This window comes from Panthera pardus, unplaced genomic scaffold (assembly GCF_024362965.1).
Source record: "Panthera pardus isolate Hobbes unplaced genomic scaffold, ASM2436296v1 HiC_scaffold_13, whole genome shotgun sequence".
Taxonomy (NCBI): Eukaryota; Metazoa; Chordata; class Mammalia; order Carnivora; family Felidae; genus Panthera; species Panthera pardus.
In genome coordinates this window covers 60,042,912-60,068,050 of record NW_026526688.1, presented here as the reverse complement: position 1 = coordinate 60,068,050, position 25,139 = coordinate 60,042,912, and the positions used below count along the sequence as shown (strand labels likewise).

At 39.0% G+C, this 25,139-nt stretch overlaps 1 protein-coding gene across 3 annotated transcripts in view; it reads left to right on the top strand.

Annotated features, from left to right (window-relative positions):
• PALLD (palladin, cytoskeletal associated protein) overlaps positions 1–25,139 on the top strand; it is a 406,924-nt gene that overhangs the window by 19,080 nt on the left and 362,705 nt on the right. For all 3 annotated transcript variants that reach the window (XM_019441032.2, XM_019441033.2, XM_019441034.2), the window contains exon 2: positions 267–1,258. In XM_019441032.2, the coding sequence (XP_019296577.2) occupies positions 348–1,258 (911 nt within the window). In that variant the 5' untranslated portion in view covers positions 267–347. The remainder of the gene's footprint in view (positions 1–266; positions 1,259–25,139) is intronic.

The window sequence follows — 25,139 nt, the reverse complement described above, 5'->3', positions numbered from 1 at the left end:
AAAATATTAAATTAAAATGATAAATTATAAACACAAGTATACTTGATGTTTCTTCCAACTGAAAGGATAGAGAAAAATGATTTTTACAAAAGTGTATTTTTCACTTTCATGTTTCTCCCAACTTGTAGATTAGTAGTGTTATAATAGACGCACACGTGAGCGTTTGCGCGTGCGTGTGCACGCGCGCGCGCGTGCGCACACACACACACACACACACACACACACCCAATACTACTAATGGCAATTCTGTTGGTGTTGTTTTTCAGAACACAAGAAGTAAACTGGTTTCCAGTGCCCCTGGCCTTCCTGTTAAGAGCAGACAAAGAGTGTATGAAGACTATTCAACTATGTCAGAGACTTCCTCTCATGACTCCTTCTATGATTCCCTATCAGACATGCAGGAAGAAAGCAAGAATGCTGACTTCTTCCCTGGGCTATCTGCTTTTCTCAGCCAGGAAGAGATAAATAAGAGTCTTGACCTGGCCCGGAGATCTATCGCCAACTCCGAAACAGAAGATTTTGACTCAGAAAAGGAGATCTCGCAGATTTTCAACACCTCTCCTGTAAGCCTCTGTGAAAACCCTTCCCATAAGGAGACCAAGTTTGGTGAGTCAACCTCCTCAGGAAGACCTCATGATAATAGGTCAACACCTGTCCAGCCTCTGCCTGAACAAACCGCTCCTATCTCTTCACCTGCTTCAAAGAGGAAACCTGCCATATCACCCCTGCTTGCCAGCCCCAGCTATATCCGGAGCCTCCGAAAGTCTGGAAAACGTGGTGCAAAAACTCCCAACCCAAGTGTAAAGCCCAAACCAGCATATCAAAGTAAGACTGGCCCCCAGAGCCAGCTATGTGACAAGGCGGCTAATTTCATTGAGGAGCTGACGTCCATATTTAGAGAAGCAGCAAAGCCGAGAAATAGAAGCCCAAATGGGGAGTCCTCATCACCAGACAGTGGGTACTTGTCTCCTAAAAATCAGCCATCAGCCCTGATGGGTGCCTCAGCCAGCCAGAGCCCCACTGGAGACCAACAGGAGATGGAAGCAGAGGTCAAGTTGCCTGAAGCCAGGCATCGTTACCAGAAAGACCAGAACAAGGCAGTGCCATGCAATAACATGCCTCACCCACAGCCTCAGAATGCACTCCGCTTGCCCTCAGCTCCAAGATTCATCCAGAAGCTTCGGAGCCAAGAAGTGGCAGAAGGAAGTAAAGTTTACTTGGAGTGTAGAGTCACTGGAAACCCAACTCCTCGGGTCAGGTAAGAACGTTTTTATTATGAAGATCAAATGATCTGTGTTGACTTTTGGTTTTACTTTAATGTGGAATGAGATTTCCTGGATAGTTAGCCCTCTGGAACCTGAAGTCGTGTTTTCAAACAGCTGCCGGGCAAAAGCATCCTAGAATCGCAAATAGTAGCTTTGCCAGTTATCATGGGTGGAATGTATCTGTTGTCATGAACCATGTGCTACCAAAGGTAAGGCAAAGGACTGGACAGGCATAGAGGGGCACAAATGTCCTGTTAAACAGGACTCCAGAATTAATAGCATCCAAGGAAACTTAAAATGTGCAACTCATGTATTCAAAGCACTGTGAAAGTGTGAAAATTATTGCATAATTTGAATACGAGTTGCTGAAGATGGTTGAAAGTGTGGCTAAAACTAGAAGTTGTCTGGCTGTATAGAGATGAAAGGCACAGGTGTGCAGTGGCCAACCACAAGATTAACCCTCAACTCTATAAACTGACCTAAGGCATGGGCTAAGGGGCCACATATTCACTTTTAAAAAAAGCACCCCCAACGCACCTTCAGTGTAATGCAACCAAGGAAACAAAGAAAGATAAAGCCAACTGAAAACAATGCAGGTGTGATGTTTATACACAGGCTCCGGCCACTACAGCATGGCTGTAGCAAAAAGGTCACGATTCGACGAGTGTGTGGTTGGTTGGAGGCAATATACACTTACGTCACCATGACCATTCTAATTTCTGTTAAGTTCTTCCTCCCTCACTGCCGAGTTCGTACTTTCTGTGCAAAGAGGTTAAGAGGAGTGACTCTGGAGTCAGACTGCAGGGTTTCCAGCCATGGCTCCACCTTTTATCAATTGTGTCACCTAGGCAAGTTACTTTGTCATTTAGTTTTTTCATCTGTGAGATGGGAATTAAACTAATACCTCCCTCCTTCTATTTTATGAGGACGACATCACACGTGTGAAAAAATAAAACTGTGCCTTGCATCTAGTGACGGCTGCATTAGTATTATCTATTATTTTTATTGTTTCTCATGTCTTAATTTTATATGCCAAAGTGAAAATAACATTTCAAGTTGGATTGCACTACAAAAATAAGCCATTCATTCATTTACTTTGAAAGTTTTGCTGTTATGAAGAGTGTTTTACCTAGATTATGTAAATATTAAACAGTAAATTTGACGTTGTGAAATTTGGACAAACAGTAAAGTAGATCTCATCCGCTAAAAATTGTAACGCTGGTACATTCTTATCAATATAGCATTTCACAAGCCGCAGACTTGGCCTCTTACCCTACATCCACTAGTACACGCTTAGCGAGAGTTGGTTTCTTGGGTTGACAGGGTATTGCTCACAAACATGAAGTAAGCATTAGCATTACTGACTAAAACGTGGTGTAATTAAAGGCAGGGAATTTTTTTCCAACCAATTTGTTCAACTAATTCTTCTTGAGTCACCCTTTACAGTAATTTTACAATATTGCTCTTAGAAACTGACAGCAGGGGGCAGTAAAAAACTTCTTAATGGGTTCCTTTCATTACGTGATCCTAAATTCTGCATTTATGTATATTTCCCACAAAGAATTTTCCTTATCATTTTGCCTATGATGGAAATGAAATCGTGTGATTCTTTTGGATTCTATTTGGGTTGTTTTTAACCTACTAATCTTGGGACAAATAATTCTGCAGGAGAAATACTTTCACAAGTCCTTCAAAACAGATCCACAGGTTTTCAAACTACATATGACTCCACTCACATTTGCCTTACCCAAACAAGCCCCTTTCAGACGTATTATCGTGGCAAGTAGACTTACCACACCCTGTCAAAAATGACAAAAAACAATCCATTTAACATTAAAGGATTAATTTAGGTGAGCAGACCATAATTACTATATTAAAGTTCATTGAACTATTTAATAATTTGGAGGACATCAAATTCATGCTTATGTCTCCTTTTTGCTGGGGGTGGGGGGAGGCTGTGTGCAGGGGGAGCATTAATTTAGCTAGTAACCACAGGATTATTAACTAGTTTTCCCTTGTCATCTCCTGGTCTACCAAAGTCCATGCCCAATGCCTATTAGAGATTACAAATTATGCCCTTTTAGAGTAATTAAGTCCTTGATGAAATGCTCCATTGTTTAAAGTTAGCTGGTCTTTTTTATATCCTTTTGGAGCTTTTGTTTGTTTTGTTCTGTATTTTGAGAGGGGAGTATACATGGGTGCTGGATTTTCTTAATTTCTGTTCCAAAGATCTTGGTACTCTCTTCCATGCATTTGTCAGTATACCAAATGCCTAGGAACATTGAGTTCCTTTTCCACATGAGACTTGAGGGTCTATAGAAATAACCTTCTTTGAAGGAAATTTCACATGAAGAAGAAAACCTGGGGCACCTGGGTGTCTCAGTCGGTTGGGTGTCTGACTTGATTTTGGCTCAGGTTGGGATCCCAGGGTCTGTAGGATTGATCCTTGCATTGGGCTTAAGATTCTCTCTTTCTCCATCTGACCCTCTGTCGCTCATTTTCTCTCTCTCTCTCTCTCTCTCTCCTTCTCTCTCTCTCTCTTTCTCTCTCTCTCTCAAATAAAAAATTTGTTTTTAAAATAGAAGAAAACCTTAAATAAAATATTAATATGCTATACTGGGGCATTTTAGAACCTGGCTCAGACTCAGTCCAAGTGACTCTAAACCCAGAGACTGCACAGACCTATTGATTGGTCTAAGATCCCAGAAGCAGGTAACAGAACCCATAGAGAGTAAGGGGATGTCAGAGGAACCCAAAGCAAGCAATCAGCAAAGGCCTAACAGGCACTGACTGGTAAGCATGGAGACATTCAGCTGTCGAAAAGTCAGCAACCGTACGACAGGTGAACACAATGTGGAGCCATTGCCAATGGTAAGGTCCAGACGTACTTCAAAGGAATGCACCACAGGAAAATATGGCAGCAGGTATCAGGATCCAGACACAGGGACAGGAGCCCAGGTAGAAAATTCTACCCTTCAAGAGTTTGGTTAAGGAAGAGGTGAGGCTGCTGCTCCAAAGAACAATAGGACAGTGCAGGAAATAGAGACTCAGGTATGATTAAATGAGGTAGGACTTTAGGGACTAAACTCATGCTGGGTTCAGAATCGGGAAACAAATTGTTACACTGACAAGACTGGGCTACTAAGCTGCTGGCCTGGAGCTTCTTAAATGTGGCCTAAATAGAAACCATTTGGTCTGGGAACCTGGACATAGTGAAACTTGCAGATGTAGATAAAGTGACCCCAACTAAAAAGGAGGCCTGGTGAAAACAGTAGGATTGAAGCCAGACCAGTCATTTCGAGGCTTTTCTACTTCACCCTCCCACAAATATAGCTGGCACAGATACCAGTTATAACCACAAAGAGGACTGAAAAAAATCTGTTTGCCTTCTTTATTCTTGCAAAGTTCCAACAAAACCTCAACAAAAGAGAAAAACTAATGGAAGAAAAGCTTATGTATAACTGAGGTCATATACAATTTAGATACTACTCAAATTACCCACAAATTATTCGTTAACAACTTGAATTACTACATTAAATAAAATTGAGTCAGAATTCATAAATTTTTGTGATTATGTCCCAGTGGTTCACATTTCTCATGTACTTTTTTACAATAGTATGCAGACATCGCCTTGCCTATTCCCTCCTCTCTCCACTTTTGTGAGTTGGTGAAAAATTCATGAAGAATTTTAGCTCAAAAGTACCTCCAGTATTATTAAAATGAGACCTCATATTTTCACTTTATGTTTTTCAAAATATTTTATTATGGCAACCATATATTTCAAACCATTTACATATAAGGGAACTCAGAAAACTAGGAGATTATTTGCCTAGTAACAGAAAAATAGTTAATTAACCATAGAGACCAGACTCCTGTCTTCTGATTCCTAATCAGACACTGAGTGACTCATGAGAAGATTTAGCCACTGTCACTGCTGTTTTGCTTGTTATGTGTGATTACTGAAAAGCTCCAGAAAAGGACATGAGTGGGGCTACCATCTGGAATTCATATTCCAAATATCTTTAAAGAAAATGATACCCTGATAATTTTCACAATATGTTCTATGTTAAAAAAAAAATAGCCATTCATGGTCATTCTGTTTATTTGCAGTAAGGTAATACTGCAAAGTAAGTCAATCAACATAAACCAAAAAATGTTAGGATGTGGGGGGAAGTAGATATTCTCCATCAAATAACTACAAACAAAACGAATCATTCCCAGTTTATGAACATTAGTCCAAACCATCCTCATATTCAAATTGTATTGTGAGGTAACTGTGTACATACTCATAAGGGAGGAAAACACTTTTAAACATCGACTTATTGCAGTGAAAGTGAATCCAGGGGTGCCGGAGTGGCTCAATTGGTGAAGCGTTCGACTTCAGCTTAGGTCATGATTTCACGGTTTGTGGGTTCGAACCCCACATCGGGCTCTGTGCTGACAGCTCAGAGCCTAGAGCCTGCTTCGGATTCTGTGTCTCCCTCTCTTTTTGCCCCTCCCCCACTCGTTCTCTCTCTCTCTCTCTCTCTCTCTCTCTCTCTCTCCTAAAAGTGAATACACATTAAAAACATTTTCTAAAAAAAAAAAGTGAATCCAGCAGTTGTCCAAACATATCGAATATTCTCAGTACAATTACTCGTATCTCATAAGATGCCTATTCGTTCATCATTATTAGCTTAGTAAAGTTTCAATTAATATATGTAATTAAAAGTAATTAAATTCTTTCTTTATAAAATCAAAACCCAGTACCTCCAATGCTTCCAATTAGTTTACATTAGTGAGACTTTGATCATCATCAAAAGCCAAAACAAGAGAATTAACCACATCAAATCTATGCAACGCTGTCTGTAGAAATTTCCATCTCCTCAAAAGAAATTAGAAATAGAAACAAACCACCGATTCACTTTTCTTCCTAAGGACATCAGTATATTCTGGTCATGGATTGCTTTGGCTTGGGAAAGCATGGCAACAGTACCACTAGCCAGTAGGTTATGAATATGCGGTGCTTATTAAGATCCAGATGGCTTAGTTCCAGGCGTATTGTTTGTTTTTGTTAAAGAATATTGTCACAATGCAACACCAGATAATACCATTAGATTATCAGTATGAAAAACTGACTATACAAGTGTTGTTACAGCAACGTGAAATGTAAATAGATACGCAAAATTTGGAGAACAATTTTGTGATACATGATAAAGTTGAAGATGTACATACCTGAAACTTCTATCTAATAACCGATTGCCTACTTGATATATCTGCTTGGATATCTAATAGGTTTATTAAATTTAATATATCCAAAACTGAACTTCTGGTTATTCTCCAAAAACCTTCTCTTTCTAAGTCTTCTCCATGTCAACAAGTGACAAACCTCTTTCCAGCTGTTCGAGGGAAAAACCTTAGAGTCATCCTTGGCTCCTCTCTTACTCGCATCTCACACCATCCAATGCATCCAGCAAATCCAGTTGGCTCAACCGTTGATATAGAATCTAGAATCAGACCACCTCACACCACCTGCACTAATCAGGCTGTCATCATTAGCTGGTCCAAGCCACCATCATCTTCCCCTAAGGTATTTGTATTACCTCTTTGATCTGTCTGCTTGTTTCCATCCTTACTCATTACAGTCTATACAGCACCTAGCATGACTCTTTTTAATAAAACTATGATCAATAACTCAAAGCTTTCCAGTGCCTTCTCATCTCACCCAGAGTAAAATCTGTAGGCCTTATAAACGTTAATAATTAGGCACCATCTCTCTGATTTCATCCCCTGCTATACTCCTGTTCAGTCGACTCCAGACGCAATGGTGTCCCTACTGTATTCCAATATGCCAGGATGTTCCTGTCTCAGGCCTGTCTCGGGCCTGTGCACATGCTGTTTCCTCTCTGTTCCCTCTATGAAGTTCTCTTCCCTCAGATATATGCAGGATTCGATACTTCATCTCCTTCATATCTCTCCTTAAATTCACCTTCAGAGTATGGCCTTCCATGATTACTCGATGTAAAAGAACAGATCCTGCCCACCTTATTCTCTATTCTTCTCTCTTGTTTTGTTTTTCTCCATAGACCTCATCTGATACACTCTGCATTTTACTTGTTTTTGTCATTGTCCATTTCCCTGAGTAAAATATAAGACCCTTGAATACAGGGACTGCCATCTGATTCTTGTTATTATATCCCTAGGGCCTAGAATGGTGCCTGGCACATAACAGATGTTCAATAAATATGTATTGAATAAATGAATTTCACTCCTAGCTACGTATCCGAAAAGAACTTTTGCTCATGTGTATAAGGATACATATATAAGAATGTCCATACCAGCATTGTTTGTTTCAAAATACTGGAAATAAACTAAATATTCATGAAAAAGAAAACAGACACCTCTTTGACACAGTGATTTTATTGCCTTCACATATAGATCCAGAAGTGGGATTGCTGGATCATATGGTAGTTATTTTTTTAATTCTTTGAAGACCCTCTATACCATTTTACATGGTGACTATAACTTACATTCCCACCAACGGTATACAAGTTCCCTTTTCTTCACATCCTTACCAGTGCTTATTGTCTCTTGTCTTCTTGATAGTAGCCATTTTAAAACAAGCTCTGTGTCCATTGCTATATGAATAAGGAAAACGTGGCACATATATACTAGGGAATATTATTCAACCATAAAAAGGAAGGAAATCCTGCCATTCGCAACAACATGGATGGACCTTGAGGGCATTACCCTAAGTGAAATAAACCAGAGAAAGACAAATACCATATGATCTCATTTACACATTGAATCTTAAAAAAAGGCAGACTTGCAGAAACAGGGAGTTAAAATGCTGGTTTCCAAGGGCTGGGGGATGGTGGTAATGGGGAGATGTTGGTCAAAGAATACAAACTTCCAGTTAAAAGATAAATAAGTTCTGGGGATCTAACGTATATCACAGTACAGTGAACAATACTGTATTGTATACTTAAAAATTTCTGAAAGACTAGATCTTAAACACTCTTACCACACGCATAAAAAAGAACTTGTAGGGGCGCCTGGGTGGCTCAGTCGGTTAAGCGTCCGACTTCGGCTCGGGTCATGATCTCACGGTCCGTGAGTTCAGGCCCCGCGTTGGGCTCTGTGCTGACAGCTCAGAGCCTGGAGCCCGTTTCAGATTCTGTGTCTCCCTCTCTCTCTCTGCCCCTCCCCTGTTCATGCTCTGTCTCTCTCTGTCTCAATAATAAATAAACGTTAAAAAAAAATTAAAAAAAAAAGAACTTGTAATCATGTGAGATGACGGATATGTTAACTAATCTTATTGTGGTAATCATTTCACAATATATAGATGTATCAGATCATCACAGTGCACACTTTAGACTTACACAGCGTTATAGGTCAATTGTGTCTCAATCAAGTTAGAAAAAAGATAATAAAATGGCTAAGTTGTGATATATATTCACACAGTGAATGAACTAGTTTCATGAGTCAGTAGGTGTGAAACTCACAAATATAATAGCAATCTAAAAAAAAAAAAAAAAGCTGCCAAAAAATGGATACAGATTACATGAATAAATTCATCCATATGAAGTTAAATTTGCAAAACAGTACTATTCCAGGCCTGGGGATATGATAAGAGTATAGAGAAATGCATGGGAATAACAAATACTAAATCCAGATAGCAATAATAGTAGAGATAAAGAGGAACGTGATTAGTAAGGGGTGTGTAGAGGGCATCAACTGTGTTTGCAACGTTTCATAGCTTAAGATGGGTAGTAGAGACACAGATGTAAATTGTGCTAATTTTATACTCAATGTATATCATGTTTGGTAAATGGGAGCAAGCAAAATGGAGTAGAATCCAAAGGAAACAACACCACTTAATTTTATAGTTTCCTGTTTTTCTTTTTCTTCTATCATTTCCCTTTATTCATTTCTAAATCTTTTAATTTTTTTCTTTTTCTGTACATTTGCATTGACTCGAAAAACTAAGTCTTTTATATTTTACAGAGGACAACGTTTCCTAGGACATCAAATTACTATTGAACTAGAAACCAAAAGAGATTAAACAACAGAATACCACCTTTAATTTCACTGAGATGAAGAAAACCTTATCGCTGATTCCTCCTCACAGGTGATTTCTGTGAGTTAATAAATTAAGGCACTATGACCTATCATGCTATTTTGTCCTCTTGCCTATCCTTTCCATTCTTTCTCAGCCCCTATCTCCATCCCAATATCTACCCACTTGTAATTCCCACTTGAAAAGTGAGCTATACCTCTATGATGCTTTAACTGCCAAAAAACCATCATTAATGCGAATATAGAATCTGCTTCTATAGATCAGTGAGTGAAATAGGATAACTCAGTATCACTGAACCCAGGAAATATTGCCTGTTTTGTGGAATTGTTGTTTACTGATTTGAACATTACAGAGTAACAGCAACTACCTTATTACCTGTTCTTGGTCAACCCATGATGCCATGATGCTGGGATACTCCAATTCCACTGCACATAATGCTGCTCATAGGGATATCTCAAGAAATAATCAAGAAGCAAGCTTGATATTCACAGCAAGTGTGAAATGTTATTACGGTTATAAATTTGAATTGGTTATAACAGTATTGATATATAGCATGAGGTAGCAGTAGCCAAATCAGACAGCAGCATCTGTTCTAAGAATTGATTCCATCATTTCAAGTTAACATCTCAATGGCCAAGTTTCTGGATTTTATAAGAAAAGCAGTCAATAAACAAACATCAACATAAATTCTCGGAGGAAATAAGGGGAGTCACAGAGAATCCCTTTAGAATTAAAAATAATGCTTGTGCATTTAAAAAAAATGCTATGGAACAAAGAGCAGAAGTTTAGGGGCTGACAATACAGATTCTGAAGCAAGAGTGTGAATCTTGCCTCTATCACATATCAGTCCAGTCACCTTGGCAAGTTATTTAAACTTTCTATGCCTCAGTTTCCTTGTTGGCAAAATGAGAATAATAAAAGTACCTACCTCTAGTGTTATGATGAGTGTTAAGTCAATTAACACAAGGAAAGAGTTTAGAACTCTGCCTGCACATAGTAATAGCTTAATAAATACTAAGGTATTGTTATAAAGTAATTATTATTACAAAGTGTTCACCTTTATTGTTTATTTTCTTTGATTTGCTATAAGCTCCCTACACTCTGCCTTCTCAAAAATCTTTAAATCTATTTCCTTTCTTCAAAATCTTCATGCTACAATTCCCTCTTGTACTGTTAAGTATTCCCAGTGGTAGAGGGTTTATAGAGAAGGAACACTTCAACTTTATAGACTAACCATAATTTGTAAGGAATACAATATATCTTGAAAGGTGTTTCTGATCCTGTTTGGACCATGAACCTTAGATTTGTATCTCAAGGTCAGAATCAATACCCAGGCTGCCTTGGGGTGTTGGGATATTGTGCCCTGGTCTCTGGCTATTGTCATTTTCTAGTAACTTTTACCTCACTTGGCCTTCTGTTCCTTCACAGCCTCAAAGGATGGGATCAAAGCCAAAGATAAGTCATTTCTTTCCATCTCTACCCCTCCCTCCTACAACTAATTATCTCCCCATCCTCTCTTCCTAAATTTTGAAGCTGTGAAGGTCAGCCTTCTTGTGGACTACCGACAACTTGGAAAGCCTTCTAAAAATCAAGTCTCTGACTATTGTTTTCTTGCTGCATTTAAATTGTTTAGCCATTTTCCTGAGTTAACTTCATGGTTCCTTGTTAAATATTTGCCAAAGCCAATTGAAAGTGGTTCCCCAACACTAACCACTCCCTGTTTTTGTATTCCAATAATTTCAGCAGGAAGAAAACTCTAAAAATAATTTGAGTAACAAATGCAGGCTTTTCCCCCAGCTAGATATATTGGCTTTGGTTTCGTATTTTCTTCCTGCTAAGTATTATACCATACAGCAAAGCTCTCAAAAGGAAAAGAATGTGCTTTTTGGAAGTTTAATTTACTATTATGCAAAATCCTGTGAAACAGTTGTTTTGAAAGAATTTGACTGAAGTTTGGGATGGATACTTTCAGTCAAAACTGCTCAACACCTCAAGTCTTTTCTGTAGAGTTGCTTAAAGTACTTCTGGACTGTTTCTTCATTTTGCCTTAGGGCAGTGCCGCCTCACGGATCACTGAACCTGTTTAGGCGTAATTACAGCAATTCAAGCACTCCACTTCCATGTTGCATTCTTTTGACGGTTAGAAGGAGTTACTTTATAAGTATAAGTGTAGCAAATACAATTATAAGTCTGAAACTTGATGCAGCTGAATCTGCTGACCAAAATGCAAAATTTTTCTACCAGCTGGCATGTTCAAATGATGTGTAGCAACAGAAAGGATTCTCTCCTATGCAGTTTTAATGTTTTTGAGCCAAGAAATAGGGCCATATTTAATATCTGCTGGAACAGGAGTAAACTGCTAGTCACCTGAGCACTGATAGAGAAAAGCATTTCCCGGCAATCAAAAGCCTTTCCTGGTAAAAAATTAAAAATAAAAGAGAGAGAGAGAAAGGAAGGAAGGAAGGAAGGAAGGAAGGAAGGAAGGAAGGAAGGAAGGAAGGAAGAAAAATTATTAATTCTGAGTAGAAACATTGTTCTCTTGATTATGAGTTCTAACAGTGAAGTCTGATTCTGTATAATAGCATATGGGAAATCAGGCCATAAAACAAGTTTCTAATCAATGGTTATACGGTCCACATGTGGGCCAGATAACCTAAATAAAAATACCCTACCGAATAGGATTTCTTTTTCCCTAAGGTGAAGTTTTAGCCTTAGTTGCTGGAACTGGAAAAGTATTTTCTAATGGAAGAATAGAAGGTAAGTCTGGTTAAAAGGATTTCCAAGTATTGAAGGAGAATCTTTGAAGAAGAAGGAGAAGAAGGAGGAGGAGTGTGGGGAGAGTGGGGGAGGAAGATAAAGGTGAAAAGGAGAAGAAATAAGTTAGGAAGGGAGGGAGAGAAAGAAAATTTTCATTTGAAGTTAATTGGTTCTTTCTTTAAAAGCCAGGGAGATCTTCAAAATCATTTTTACTTCACATTCTATACCTAAGTTTACAAATACTTGCATCTTAATGAAAGAAGATGTTAATTGAAACCTTGAAAGATGGTTTATACACAGTGTAGTTCAATGAGTTAAACACAGGGCTTTTTCCATACACTTCTACACATAAGTTGATAAACATTTATATATTAAGGAAACAAGATATTACTTGAAAGATCTATTATACGGGGGCCCCTGAATGGCTCCGTCAGTTGGTTGAGCGTCTGACTTTGGCTCAGGTCACGACCTCACGGTTCATGAGTTCAAGCCCTGCATCAGGCTTGCTGCTGTCAGCACAGAGCCTGCTTCAGATCCTCTGTCCTCGTCTCTCTGCCCCTCCCCGACTTGAGCTCTCTCAAAAATAAATAAACATTAAAAAAAACAAGACTCGGGGCGCCTAGGTGGCTCCGTCGGTTAAGCGTTTCCACCTCAGCTCAGGTCATGATCGCACAGTTCTTGAGTTCAGGCCCTGCGTCGGGCTCTGTGCTGAGCGTGGATTCTGCTTGGGATTCTGTGTCTCCCTCTCTCTCTCTCTGCCCCTCCCCCGCTCGTGCTCTGTCTCTCACTCTCAAAAATGAATAAACATTAAAAACATTTTTTTAATAAAATAAAATTACAAATTAAAAAAAAAGACTTGTTATACACATTGTGGTAAAAAAATCATTTTTACCATCACCGAAGTTATCACAGACCAATTTCATTAGCAGAGAACACTTCAGTTGTGCTTATGCATAGGGAAGGCAATAGATACATAGTTGATGAAGGCTAAGGAGATAGGTAGAAAATATTTGTTTCAGTTTTGGATTTTGAGCCACCACAGACAGAGATTAAGAATTTTCTACATCATTATATGAAGTTGGTTATGATGAAGCAACTATCATGGACCAGTAAGCTTTCTGGACTAATAGTACTGAAAAGGTATAATTCACCAATAGGAGGATTTGGTCAAGGCCAAGGACTTAGCTAGGCCTTGTCACTCCTGTCTACAGGCTTTGTCATCCCCTCACAAGGAGCCTTTGGAAGTTAACACCAGAAACTTACTATAGCATTCAACCACATCATACATGTCTATGAAGTCATCACTAAACCACTAAACTGTAGGAAGCTTATGCTAGAATGTCATTTCCATTCTTCTTAAACCCTTTGCTTATCGTGCTAAAGTCACAAGTTAAAAGAATTCCTCTTTCTTTTTCTTAGAGAACTACCGAAATCGAGACCTTATGAATGTTGTTGTCATTCTCCTAATAATAATAATGGAAAAAATGATATTAATAACTGACTTTCTTGAGAACTTAGCACATGCCAGACATTCTTCCCACATATAAACTCACTATTCCTACAAGGTAGATGCTACCATATTTCTTGGGTTCTAAGACATATATTTTGTCACATTTTAGCATCTCCATAATTAGAATGCCTCTTGCAGTGGAGAGCATTTTACAGTCACTATCTGACCCTAGTTGTGATATGGTTGTGATTACCTGTGCATATACAAATTTGGTCAGAACTGTTTATTTTTTTCACTTTAATTGAGTTGTTTGCCTTTTGGTATTACATACTGGTTTTTTCCTTTCTTAATAGATAATGATGTCTTATAATGAATGGTATATTAGTTTCACTAAGCTATAATATTATCTCCATTTTAAAAACAAGAAATAGGGGTGCCTGGGTGGCTCAGTCAGTGAACATTCAACTCTTGATTTTTGCTCAGGTCATGATCTCATGGTTCCTGGGATTGAACCATGATCTCAGAATTTGTGGGATCGAAACTGCTTCAGACTCTGCCCTGTCAGCGTGGAATTCTCTCTCTCCCTCTCTCTCTACCCCTTCCCTGCTAGTGCATGCATGCATGTGTTCTTGTGAAATCTCCCCCTTTCTCTCAAAATAAGTAAATATTTAAAAAAATAAAAATAAGGGGCGCCTGGGTGGTGCAGTCGGTTAAGCGTCCAACTTCAGCCAGGTCACGATCTCGCGGTCCGTGAGTTCGAGTCCCGCGTCAGGCTCTGGGCTGATGGCTCGGAGCCTGGAGCCTGTTTCCGATTCTGTGTCTCCCTCTCTCTCTGCCCCTCCCCCGTTCATGCTCTGTCTCTCTCTGTCCCAAAAATAAAAATAAAAAACGTTGAAAAAAAAAATTAAAAATAAATAAATAAATAAATAAATAAAAATAAAAATAAAAACAAGACGGGCACCTGAGTGGCTCAGTTGGTAAACATCTGACTTTGGCTCAGGTCATGATCTCAGGGTCTGAGAGTTCAAGTCCCACATCGGTGAGCTCCAGCCCTCATTGGTTGAACATAAGCCCTGCTTCGGGTGAGTTTGTGCTCCATTTCGGGTGAGCTTGAGCCCCACTTGGGGTAAGCACGAACCCCGTATCGGGTGAGCCCTGCTTCTCTCTCTCTCTCTCTCTCTCCTCTCCTTCTCTCTCTCTCTCTTCTTCTCTCTGTCTCTCCTTCTCTCCTTCTCTCTCTCTTTTTTATTTTCTTTCTCTCTGCCCCTCCTGAGATTCTCTCTCTCTGTCTGACCCTTGCCCACCTGCACTCCCCTCTCTCTCTCAAAATAAATAATTAAATACATAAATACATAAATAAAATTAAAACAAGAAACAAAGGATGAATAGCTTACAAAAATCATCCAACTGCCCAGAGTCTTTACTTTTCAACCATTATTACTCTAGTGTCCATAAAATCAGAGGGACACACAGCCTTGCTTACAGAATCGTGCCCCAATAAAGTTCAGGTGAACCCCAGCATGCCACTAGAAACACCTACTGCGGTAGCCATTATCTCTTGAAAAGTGAAATGTCCATGAATTGCTTCCTTCCATTGCTCCAGACAAAAAACTTGGAAAAGAAAAGAGCCATGACCAATGATTTCCTGGTCCTCGGGACAAAACCTTACATCACATACACTTCTAGCCACTCTGTATTGTCAATATGAGGGAGTCTGGGCATCTTTATTAACAGGAGCAATCTCCATTGCTGCAGCTTGTGAAAACATGGGTTGTAACTTCCACTTTCAGAGCCAGTTAGCCGGGTCTCTCTCTTTCTCTCGTAAACAGAGCAGTAATCCCAAACAGAACATAACAGATATGATTTGTAATCCGGTGTGGTACTGTTTAATTCTTGTGCGTAGTGGCCAGCATTTTAATTAAGAATGTGTTGGCATATGTTGGCCAGACTCCTGATACATGGAATCATTCTGTGCTCCAAGAACAAGGACAAATTATCACTGCCTGAAATAAGGAACGGGCCCCAACAACACCAACAACGTGTTAGTTCAACTGATTTCTGATAGACATCTTCAACAAAAGGCCATTGTAAAATACAATACAATAGGGTTTGGGGTTTTGTTTTGTTTTGTTTTGTTTACAGAATACACAGTTTTAACTTTGAACAGGCAGCTATTAAAAGGGAAGTATCAGTATGGAAGAAATCAAACTGACATTTGGACAGTATGTAGGATGAGTGCTGTTACAGCGTTGAAAATCAATGCACACATCAAAATGGCAGATAATCCTCAGCTCACCAGAGAATTCATGAGGGGCCACGTGGGGTGGTGATTACAGAGGGGTGGGCATTATGTGCGTAATCAGGAGAGCTCTCTAGAAAAGCACCCTCCTACCTCAGGGCTGAGTCAGTTTCGTTTACAGGAAACACGTGTACACAGTCAGTTCTACAAATATCTTGACCCATTCATTTCTATCCTAGGTCCTAATAGTTGAGAAAAAAAATTTTAATTGGAGGGACTGGGACGTATGTTTTAAGTACCCATTTGTTTAACTATTGATTAATGGAACATGCCAATGTGCTACCTCAAACTAGAGAGGCCATCACTCTTTGTTAAATAGCAGATAGTTCACAGAAAAACAACAAATAAAATCACTCTCATATGAGAGAATTGTTGTGTTTTGATTGTATTTTTTTTTTCAATTCCTAACAGGCCAATGCAGGTAGAATGATGAATCCATTATAACGAGGTGTGCCTATCCTACTCCAAATCAAAGTAATTTTACTACCACTGTATAATAGATAATGTATACCTGTAGCCTACATTGCCAATTAAAATGTTTCGTACTTACCTAGTCTCTTTCATCTGTAAATCTTAAAATCTTAACATTTATTCATCTAGGATACTATGTAACATGGCTTTAGCTCTCTGGAATTTAAAGGTGTGCCTTCTAACAAGAGCTAGAAGCAGCTCATTGCCTTCCAGCAGAGTTCAGCTTCCCACACATACCTCAAGAGCTCACAAAGCCGTATTTTCCTCAGAACACAAGACTAGTGCCGATTCAGAATGCACTATGTGGTCTCAGCAGTTTCTTGACCCCATGGGGTCTTCCTCAAGGCCTCAACTGCCCACATGTGTTTCTTCTCTTCTTTTGATGGTTTTCAGGCTTTCAGATTTTGACAAATCAGAAAAAGATCAAACCCAGCCGAGAACCTGTCTTTCATTACAGTTTGCTCTAGTTGAAATGTTAAATTTTCTCACTTGCATGGAATTAAAGTAAATTATGATCCAAACTGAAAGATGAGTTGGGTTCATCTTCTCTCTCACTCACATCCACATTGCAAATAACTTCTTTTTCACATTGCCTCACCTAATGTATCTTTTGCCCTCTTGCTGCACTTTCGTCTAGCAGGACTGCTCATCCCTTGGGTGGATTTCTAGAATCCCAACTTAGTTTGCCTTTCAGCATTCACATAAAATGCCATACCTGCACTAATCTCTTCTACTTAATGTCCACGGGATGATGGGTGATGACTGTCAGAAATTACCTGAGGCTGTTGGCATGTAGTGTTTTCTCAAAACCTCACCTGCATGGCTATGTTTGGTCAACCAAACCCAGTAAGCAGATCTTAGACTATCAAAGCAGTCAGCAAGCTTGAGGTCGGGGGTTAAAAAATTATAGACAAACGAAGGCTCAACAAAGAGAATTGGAGAAAGAAAAAAGGTTGAAGGATTTGAAGCAGATGACATCCGACACTGTTCCAAGAAGGCTGAGTGCTAGAGACCATCAAGACAGCCATATATAAAACATTTCCAGATCAAACCACCAGGAGAAACAAATTAATAAACAAGAGTCCCCTGCTTTGCTGACCAGTTGTGGCATTTGTCTGTTTGTGACAAAGCTGTTTGTGAACCAATAGTTGTTTGCTCACCACAACATTTATGTGACAGCAATCCTGAAGTGACATGAGTCATTGCTGAAAAGAGTAATGCTCACAGATTGCTTCCTTATGACTTGGAATATTACGTATGGAAGGAAATGAAGACAATACCTCCTTTGGGCTCCCTATGTCTTCTTAATGGATCAGAAAAGAAATTTGAAAATATTCCTTTAGTCCAAGCTGCCACAAAATTGTATTAAGGTTATGAAAATACGAGTATTTAAATATGAGGATCTATCAGTCTGCTCTTGTCACTTTGTCCCCCAGGATCCTCTGACTGGTATCTTTCTGAGGCCCGATAGATTTCTCTTTCCGCTCTCCTCCATCCCACTCTTGCCCTCAGAAGCTGACCTGTGCAATTCAACAGATTCCTTCAGGCTCTGTTTGGGTTCAGCCCCGGGGAGCCATGACAGGTCGTGGGAGTTCAAGGGACTTGGTTCCCTCACTTCTTCCCTGTGGGTTTATGCCAACTTTCCCCATCAAAAGAAGGTCTTTACTCAGAATGATGCTCTCTTCTGTGTTCAGGAATCTGCAGCCTCCCTTTTACTTCTAATTCTGCAGGCTCAAGAATGGTAACATGGCTTTATAGCCCCAGGGCAGTACATTATCCCTTGTGGTTTCCTTGTACCTTGACAACACCTTTGGATCCAGTCCTTTCCTGAAGCCTGCCTTGAGTCATCTGGGATTTAGTTTATCCTCTCTTCCTAGTTGGCACCTGATAACTTCAACTAATAACTTCATCTTCTGATTTTTCCCACACCTTTGAGATAAGATGACCCATAATCCTTAAAATCTAGATAAGGGATCATGACCAATTCCTGAAATGCTTTACCCTGAAATTGCTAAGGTAAATTCTAGATTACTCACCGGCAAATTATCTGGCTTGGAAATTATTTTTCCAACCCTATCCTCCCTTTTACTCCTCATTGTTTGCTTTAAGGATTTTTAAGTAAGCCAATTCCAATTCTGTAAATTTGATAAAGGATGTGAAGGTGCAAAAACACATTTTATATCATCGGTGGAATTTCCTTATGCATTCTCTGTCAATGAGAACAATAATGACTTAAACTTAATAGGGCGTTCCATATGCTTGGCATTTTTCTAGGGATTTTATATCCATTCTCTCATCCAATCCTTCCAAGAGCTCTAAAGAGTGGGCTCTCTTATTATCGTACTACCATTTTACATTTGAGGAAACTGAAGCTCAAGGAGATAAGTAAATTACCCAAGGACATAGACCTGGTTAGTGGTGTCTCTGGGATTACTAACTGCAAAAGTTGGCTATTTGGCAGACTTCCTAACTGTTCATGGCTTACGTATTTGAAGCGGTGTTTTATGTATTTAATGGTGCATAACAAACCACTCCAAAACTTAGTGACTTAAAACAACAACCTACTATTTTCTTCTACTCACTAGTCTATCTGAAGAGCGGCTACCACAGGTGTATTCTCAGGCCTTTTTGTGTGTGTTCTCCTGGACTGAGTGAACTCTAAGGAGAGTACAGAACACAGGATGCTGTGGGGGGAAGGGTGAGGAGGGTGGTAGGTACAACAGGGTTACAGTCTGAATTAGGGGTTAAAATAGAGGCGGGAAGGAGAATCCAGATTGATGGTAAGGAAGAAATGCCTAGCATAAGAATCAGGAGTGCCTTTAAGAACTGTGCTCTGCCCTTCGAGCCCAGACTCCCTTCTTCAGTCATGTAGCCTGCAGCATGGTGTAAACACAGTGTGAGAGCCAGAGGAAGAAAGAGAGCAGAGCATCACACAGTTAAAAAGGCCATGACCTCCTCAAACTCTCACGGAACTCATTACCAAGGTGCACACAGAAATGCCAGAGCTGGTTTTCTCCTCCAAAAAATTAGACTGGTAAATTGCTCTGTTGAAGTTGTATCTGCTTTATTAAAACTTGAGAATGATCACTTAATATAACAAAATTTTTGAGGCATTTTCAAAAATTATCTAAGATCCAGCTCAACCACAGTTTCTCTGGGGGAAGCTCTCAGGGGACAGCAGAAGATACAAAATCGAATAAGAGAGGTACAATTTTATTTTATTATTTTATTTTATTTTATTTTATTTTATTTTTTATCAGTAAATCATTTTTTCTTTTTTCTTTTCTCTTTTTTAATTTTATTTTTTATTTTTTTCTGATTAGACCTATTTATTTTATTTTATTTTATTTACTTTATTTTAATTTAATTTTTTTAACTTATATCCAAATTAGTTAGCATATAGTGCAACAATGATTTCAGGAGAGAATTCCTTAGTGCCCCTTACCCATTTAGCCTATCCCCTCTCCCACAACCCCTCCAGTAAGCCTCCATTTGTTCTCCATATTTATGAGTCTCTTCTGTTTTGTCCCCCTCCCTGTTTTTATGTTATTTTTGTTTCCCTTCCCTTATGTTCATCTGTTTTGTCTCTTAAAGTCCTCATATGAGTCAAGTCATATGATTTTGGTCTTTCTCTGACTGACTAATTTCACTTAGCATAATACTCTCCAGCTCCATCCACGTAGTTGCAAATGGCAACATTTCATTCTTTTTGATTGCCGAGTAATACTCCATTGTATATATAGACCACATCTTCTTTATCCATTCATCCATCGATGGACATGTGGGCTCTTTCTATATGTTGGCTATTGTTGATAGTGCTGCTATAAACACTGGGGTACTATTTCACTGCGCTTATTTCACTTAGCATAACACTCTCCAGTTCCATCCACGTTGCTACAAAGGGCCATATTTCATGCTTTCTCGTTGCCACGTAGTACACCATTGTGTATATAAACCACAATTTCTTTATCCATTCATCAGTTGATGGACATTTAGGCTCTTTCCATACTTTGGCTATTGTTGATAGTGCTGCTATAAACATGGGGGTGCATGTGTCCCTAAGAAACAGCACACCTGTATCCCTTGGATAAATGCCTAGTAGTGCAATTGCTGGGTCGTAGGGTAGTTCTATTTTTAGTTTTTTGAGGAACCTCCATACTGTTTTCCAGAGTGGCTGCACCAGCTTGCATTCCCAAGGGGAGGTGCAATTTTAAACCAAAACATTACATATGAATTTATTGGGTTTTGACATTTTTGTTTTTCAAAATAAATACCAGATTAAAGAAATGAAAATAATGTTTAAACATATGTACTCACCTAAAATATTGCCTTAAATGTGTATTTTTGTGTTAATGAAAACTTCAAGCTGATTTTATGTTTTCAACCAGGTTTCCCACCAGTGCAGATGGTATACAATTTAATAATATTTTATTTCATCAACTTGCTGTGGTCCTCAGGTTCTATGTAGGAATAATTACATGCTATAAAAAAATGGGGGAAAAAATCCTTGATGACAATTCACTTTCTGGAATTGTGTATGTATCTAATGTGATAGAAATAGAGCAGCAATAGCTAACTAATTTATTCACTGCAATTGTCAACAAAAGAAAGTAGTTAATTAAGATCTAAAAAACTAGAGGGGCGCCTGGGTGGCTCTGTCGGTTGAGCAGTCAACTCGGTTTTGGCTCAGATCATTATCTCACAGTTCATGAGATGGAGCCTTGCTTTGGGCTCCATGTTGAGAGCACAGAGCCTGCTTGGAATTCTCTCTCTCCCTCTTTCTCTGCTCCTCCCCTGCTTGCACTCTCTCTCAAAATAAATAAATATACTTAAAAAAATATCTTAAGATCTTTAGGTCTTAAGATCAGTAATCTCAACCCTCTCACTAAACAAAATATTTCATTGCAAATAGGTCCCTTGCCCTTTTGTTCCCATAGTGTTATTGAACGTCTATTGCATGAATTTGAAATATATTGTTCATGTGATGAACATTCATAGAACACTCCCTGAGGGTAAAGTTCTGTCAGGTGTCAGAGGGTACCACAACAGTTTGGTCCATCACTTCAGTAAACCTAGAATTGGGGGAGGGAGATAGACAATGCATATAAATGTAATTGGAAGTTTCTGCCTCTCAAGACACAAATATAACTGTCTCCTACTCTTGCTGAGTTTATGGTTTGTGAAAGTTTAAAATGTACCCTAGATTTCTTCCATTTCCTTCCTCACCAACTGGGCTACTGTTTCTGTACATGCTGCTTCTGTGATGCACTAAGTAGACTCAGATGTGAAAATTCAGAATCTCTTTAAGTTCCATGTTTAAAATGCTTTCATTCACATTATCTAGCTTAATAACCTTCACAGAAAATGGTGTCAAAGGAGGCAGGTGAGAGATCACAGGAATATCCACAATATATATAAGTGAGCTAAGAGGGCAGATCATCTGGGGAGCTCTGTGCCATTTTAAGACATCCGTGTTCACCGATAGCCACTAATGACCACCATGCCGTTGTGAGATTTCAACACATAGCCCTCTCCTCTCCCCATCTCGCTGTCACCTCTCTCCCTAATCCTCTCTACTTCTCAACTTTCTCTTCCCTTCTGCATTGCAGCAGAAGCTCCAAATTGTTTTTCCTCTACCGGTCAGGGCAATGTTGTCCTCCTCAGAAGTCTTGGCATCATCTGGCCCCTAGATATTTTCAACAGAGAATTCTCTCCCTGGGAGAAATTCTTGTGCAAACTATAAACCATATTTAAAAAGTTTTCTCTCTCTTATTACATACTCCTAATTCAAGGCAAAGGAAAATAACACATTATATTATTAGCTATTGCTTATAGAAGAGAAATTTATAAATCTATACATAGATAGAAATGAACATGTATAACTGGGACTATGTGATGATTTTTTTCTTTTTCTACCGTTCATTAGAATATTGGGTAATAAGACTGTTTTGGAGTAACAAAATACATCGCTTCAAAAGACTACATATGATTTTTAAGCTGATTGTGATAAATCCAAAATCAACGGTCAGATCCTTATGATTATTTTGCTTGAACAAATTATACAGACTAAAGGCTGTCTCCAAATCTCTGGAGAAAATGTCCCAGGTATGGATGTAATTCATCTTAAAGCAGGGGGAATGATAAAGTGCCAAGGCTGTCTGGAGCAGAGCTATAAGGTTAGAAGGAGTGAATGACTTGGTGTGACAATAGGTGATGCCACATATCACGTATTTTCTGTCTCATTTCCAATGAACTTGGCCTCAGAAACTCAAGATATGAGGCTTTTAAGTGAACCAAAACTCTGGGCCATACTGAAAAAACACCTACCAGGAAAATTATAAATGCTGATAGAAATGCTCATACAGTGCAGATACAAGGCAGATATAAACCTGGTGCTGGCCATCAGGTCAACAGAAACAGCTACCCTACTGAAGACATGTGTAACAGAAAAGTACTCTCGCACTGGAGCAAATCCTTTCCCGACTTGGCAATTTGAGGGTAAGGGTAGGGTGTCTTACAGGGGAATCTTCCCATTCATAAGCCTTACCCTTATTACAAAGAACCTGCAAGGCAATAAGATCTTTACTACTCAAAGGAACCACAGCACATTGCTTACACCAGTCATCCTAGTGCTTTATTCATAAGTATTATCTAACCACCAAGAATCACCAGGTATTACAGGGAAATAAGTAGCATGAAAGAACTTTCCTTCTCTCTTTTCATAAAGATGAACAAATAGGGCTAATCTCAAGAGGAAGCAAAGGCATTTAAAGAAAAATTTAAAAACAGATATATATATTTTTTACTTCTAATTAACAGTAGGAAGACATAGTTCTGATAAAGTAAAAATGTGTTTATTTTGGCAAAAGAAAAAAGAATAAGACAGTGAAATTTAAAGTAGAATGGCAAAGGGGTGCTTGGCTGGCTCAGTAGGTAGAGCATGTGACTCTTTACCTTGGGAATGTAAGTTCGAGCCCCATGTTGGGTGTAGAGATTACTTAAAAATAAAATCTTTAGGGCGCCTGGGTGGCGCAGTCGGTTAAGCGTCCGACTTCAGCCAGGTCACGATCTCGCGGTCCGTGAGTTCGAGCCCCGCGTCAGGCTCTGGGCTGACGGCTCGGAGCCTGGAGCCTGTTTCCGATTCTGTGTCTCCCTCTCTCTCTGCCCCTCCCCCGTTCATGCTCTGTCTCTCTCTGTCCCAAAAATAAAAAAAAAAATAAAAAATAATAAAAAAATAAAATAAAAAAATAAAATCTTTATTTATTTTTTTAATTTATTATTAAATTTTTTAATTTATTATTTTAGTTTATTCATTTTTGAGACAGAGAGAGACAGAGCATGGATGGGGGAAGGTCAGAGAGAGGGAGACACAGAAACTGAAACAGGCTCCAGGCTCTGAGCTGTCAGCACAAAGCCGACACGGGGCTTGAACTCCCAGACTGAGAGATCATGACCTGAGCTGAAGTCGGACGCCCAACTGACTGAGCCACCCAGGCGCCCCCAAAATAAAATCTTTAAATACATACATATATACATGCATAAAATAGAATGTAAAAAGTAAAAATTTCGATGGATAGTCTGAAAAATCAAATGAAAGGACTAATTATATGGAAAGAAAGCTATGAAGTTTCTTAGAATGCAGATCACAAAGAAAAAGAAATGACAAATATAAGGAAAAGGGTAGAGACTGGAAGGACATTCATGAGGCCAAGATCCACCCAATAGAATTCCCATTAAGAGAAAGAAATAATGGAGGGGAAATAATTTACTGAAGGAAACAATAGAAGAAAATTAGTCTTAGCTGAAGAAATACAGGCATTTTTGCGTTGAAAGACACATGAAGGAAGCATTGGGTAGAATATAGGTTAAAAGACTTACAGGGCTCCTGATAAACTCTCAAGATGAAAGAGAAAATTCTAAAAGCTTCTAAAGAATCAAAATAGGTTACTCAAAATGGAGAATCTGTCTAACACCTGACATTTCACAGAAGTACTGAACCCTTGAGGGCAATAATGCAAATCTTATTTGAGTGTATATGTTTTAGAATGAGGTCTGGAAGAATATACATCAAACCTATGGGAGTTGAGGGAAGGAGAGAGAAGGACTCACTTTTACCTCTCTACCCTGCTGTTGTTTTAATTTTTAGAATGGTCTTTTATGACTTTCATAATTAAATTAATTTAGAAGAAAATAGTAACTCTGTAGCAGTGAATAAAATTAATTGCCAGGGAAAGAGACTAGAGGCTGTTAACTCAATTAGACTGTTGTTACACTAGTTTCCAGCAAGAAACTGAGGGAGAAAAGGCTACAGCAATAAAAATCGGAGGCCAGACTCAAGGAGCATTTTGAAGATATTTTTGATGATTTGGTCAGTTATTGAAATTAAGAATAAAGGAGAAAGAAATGAAGATGATTCTTCAAATTCTTAGTCGGAACGACTAAATGCCATCCAGTTAGGAAAGACAGAGGAGGAAGAGATTTATACTGGATATTAGGGAAAAGTTGATCGTACATTTATTTTGGGTGTGAACTATAGGTAGGGCATTCATATAAAAGGTCTTGCCCATGGTCTGAAATGGAGGCTGGAGCTAGGGAGGAATTTCAGGTGTGACTATAGCTGGGCCATGGGATATATAAACAAGAGAGACAAAAACTGATGACAGAGACTTGTGGGAAGCCCTGCACTCAGGGTAGCTGAGAGAAAAAAAAAACCAGTGCTACCTGAGAAGGAGTGTTCAGAAACAAAGAAGAATCTGGAGAGTTCAATGTCACAGCTAAAGAAGGTCATTTTCAACAAAGAGGGGAAGTGTTTGTTACATCAAAAGATAAAGAAGGAAG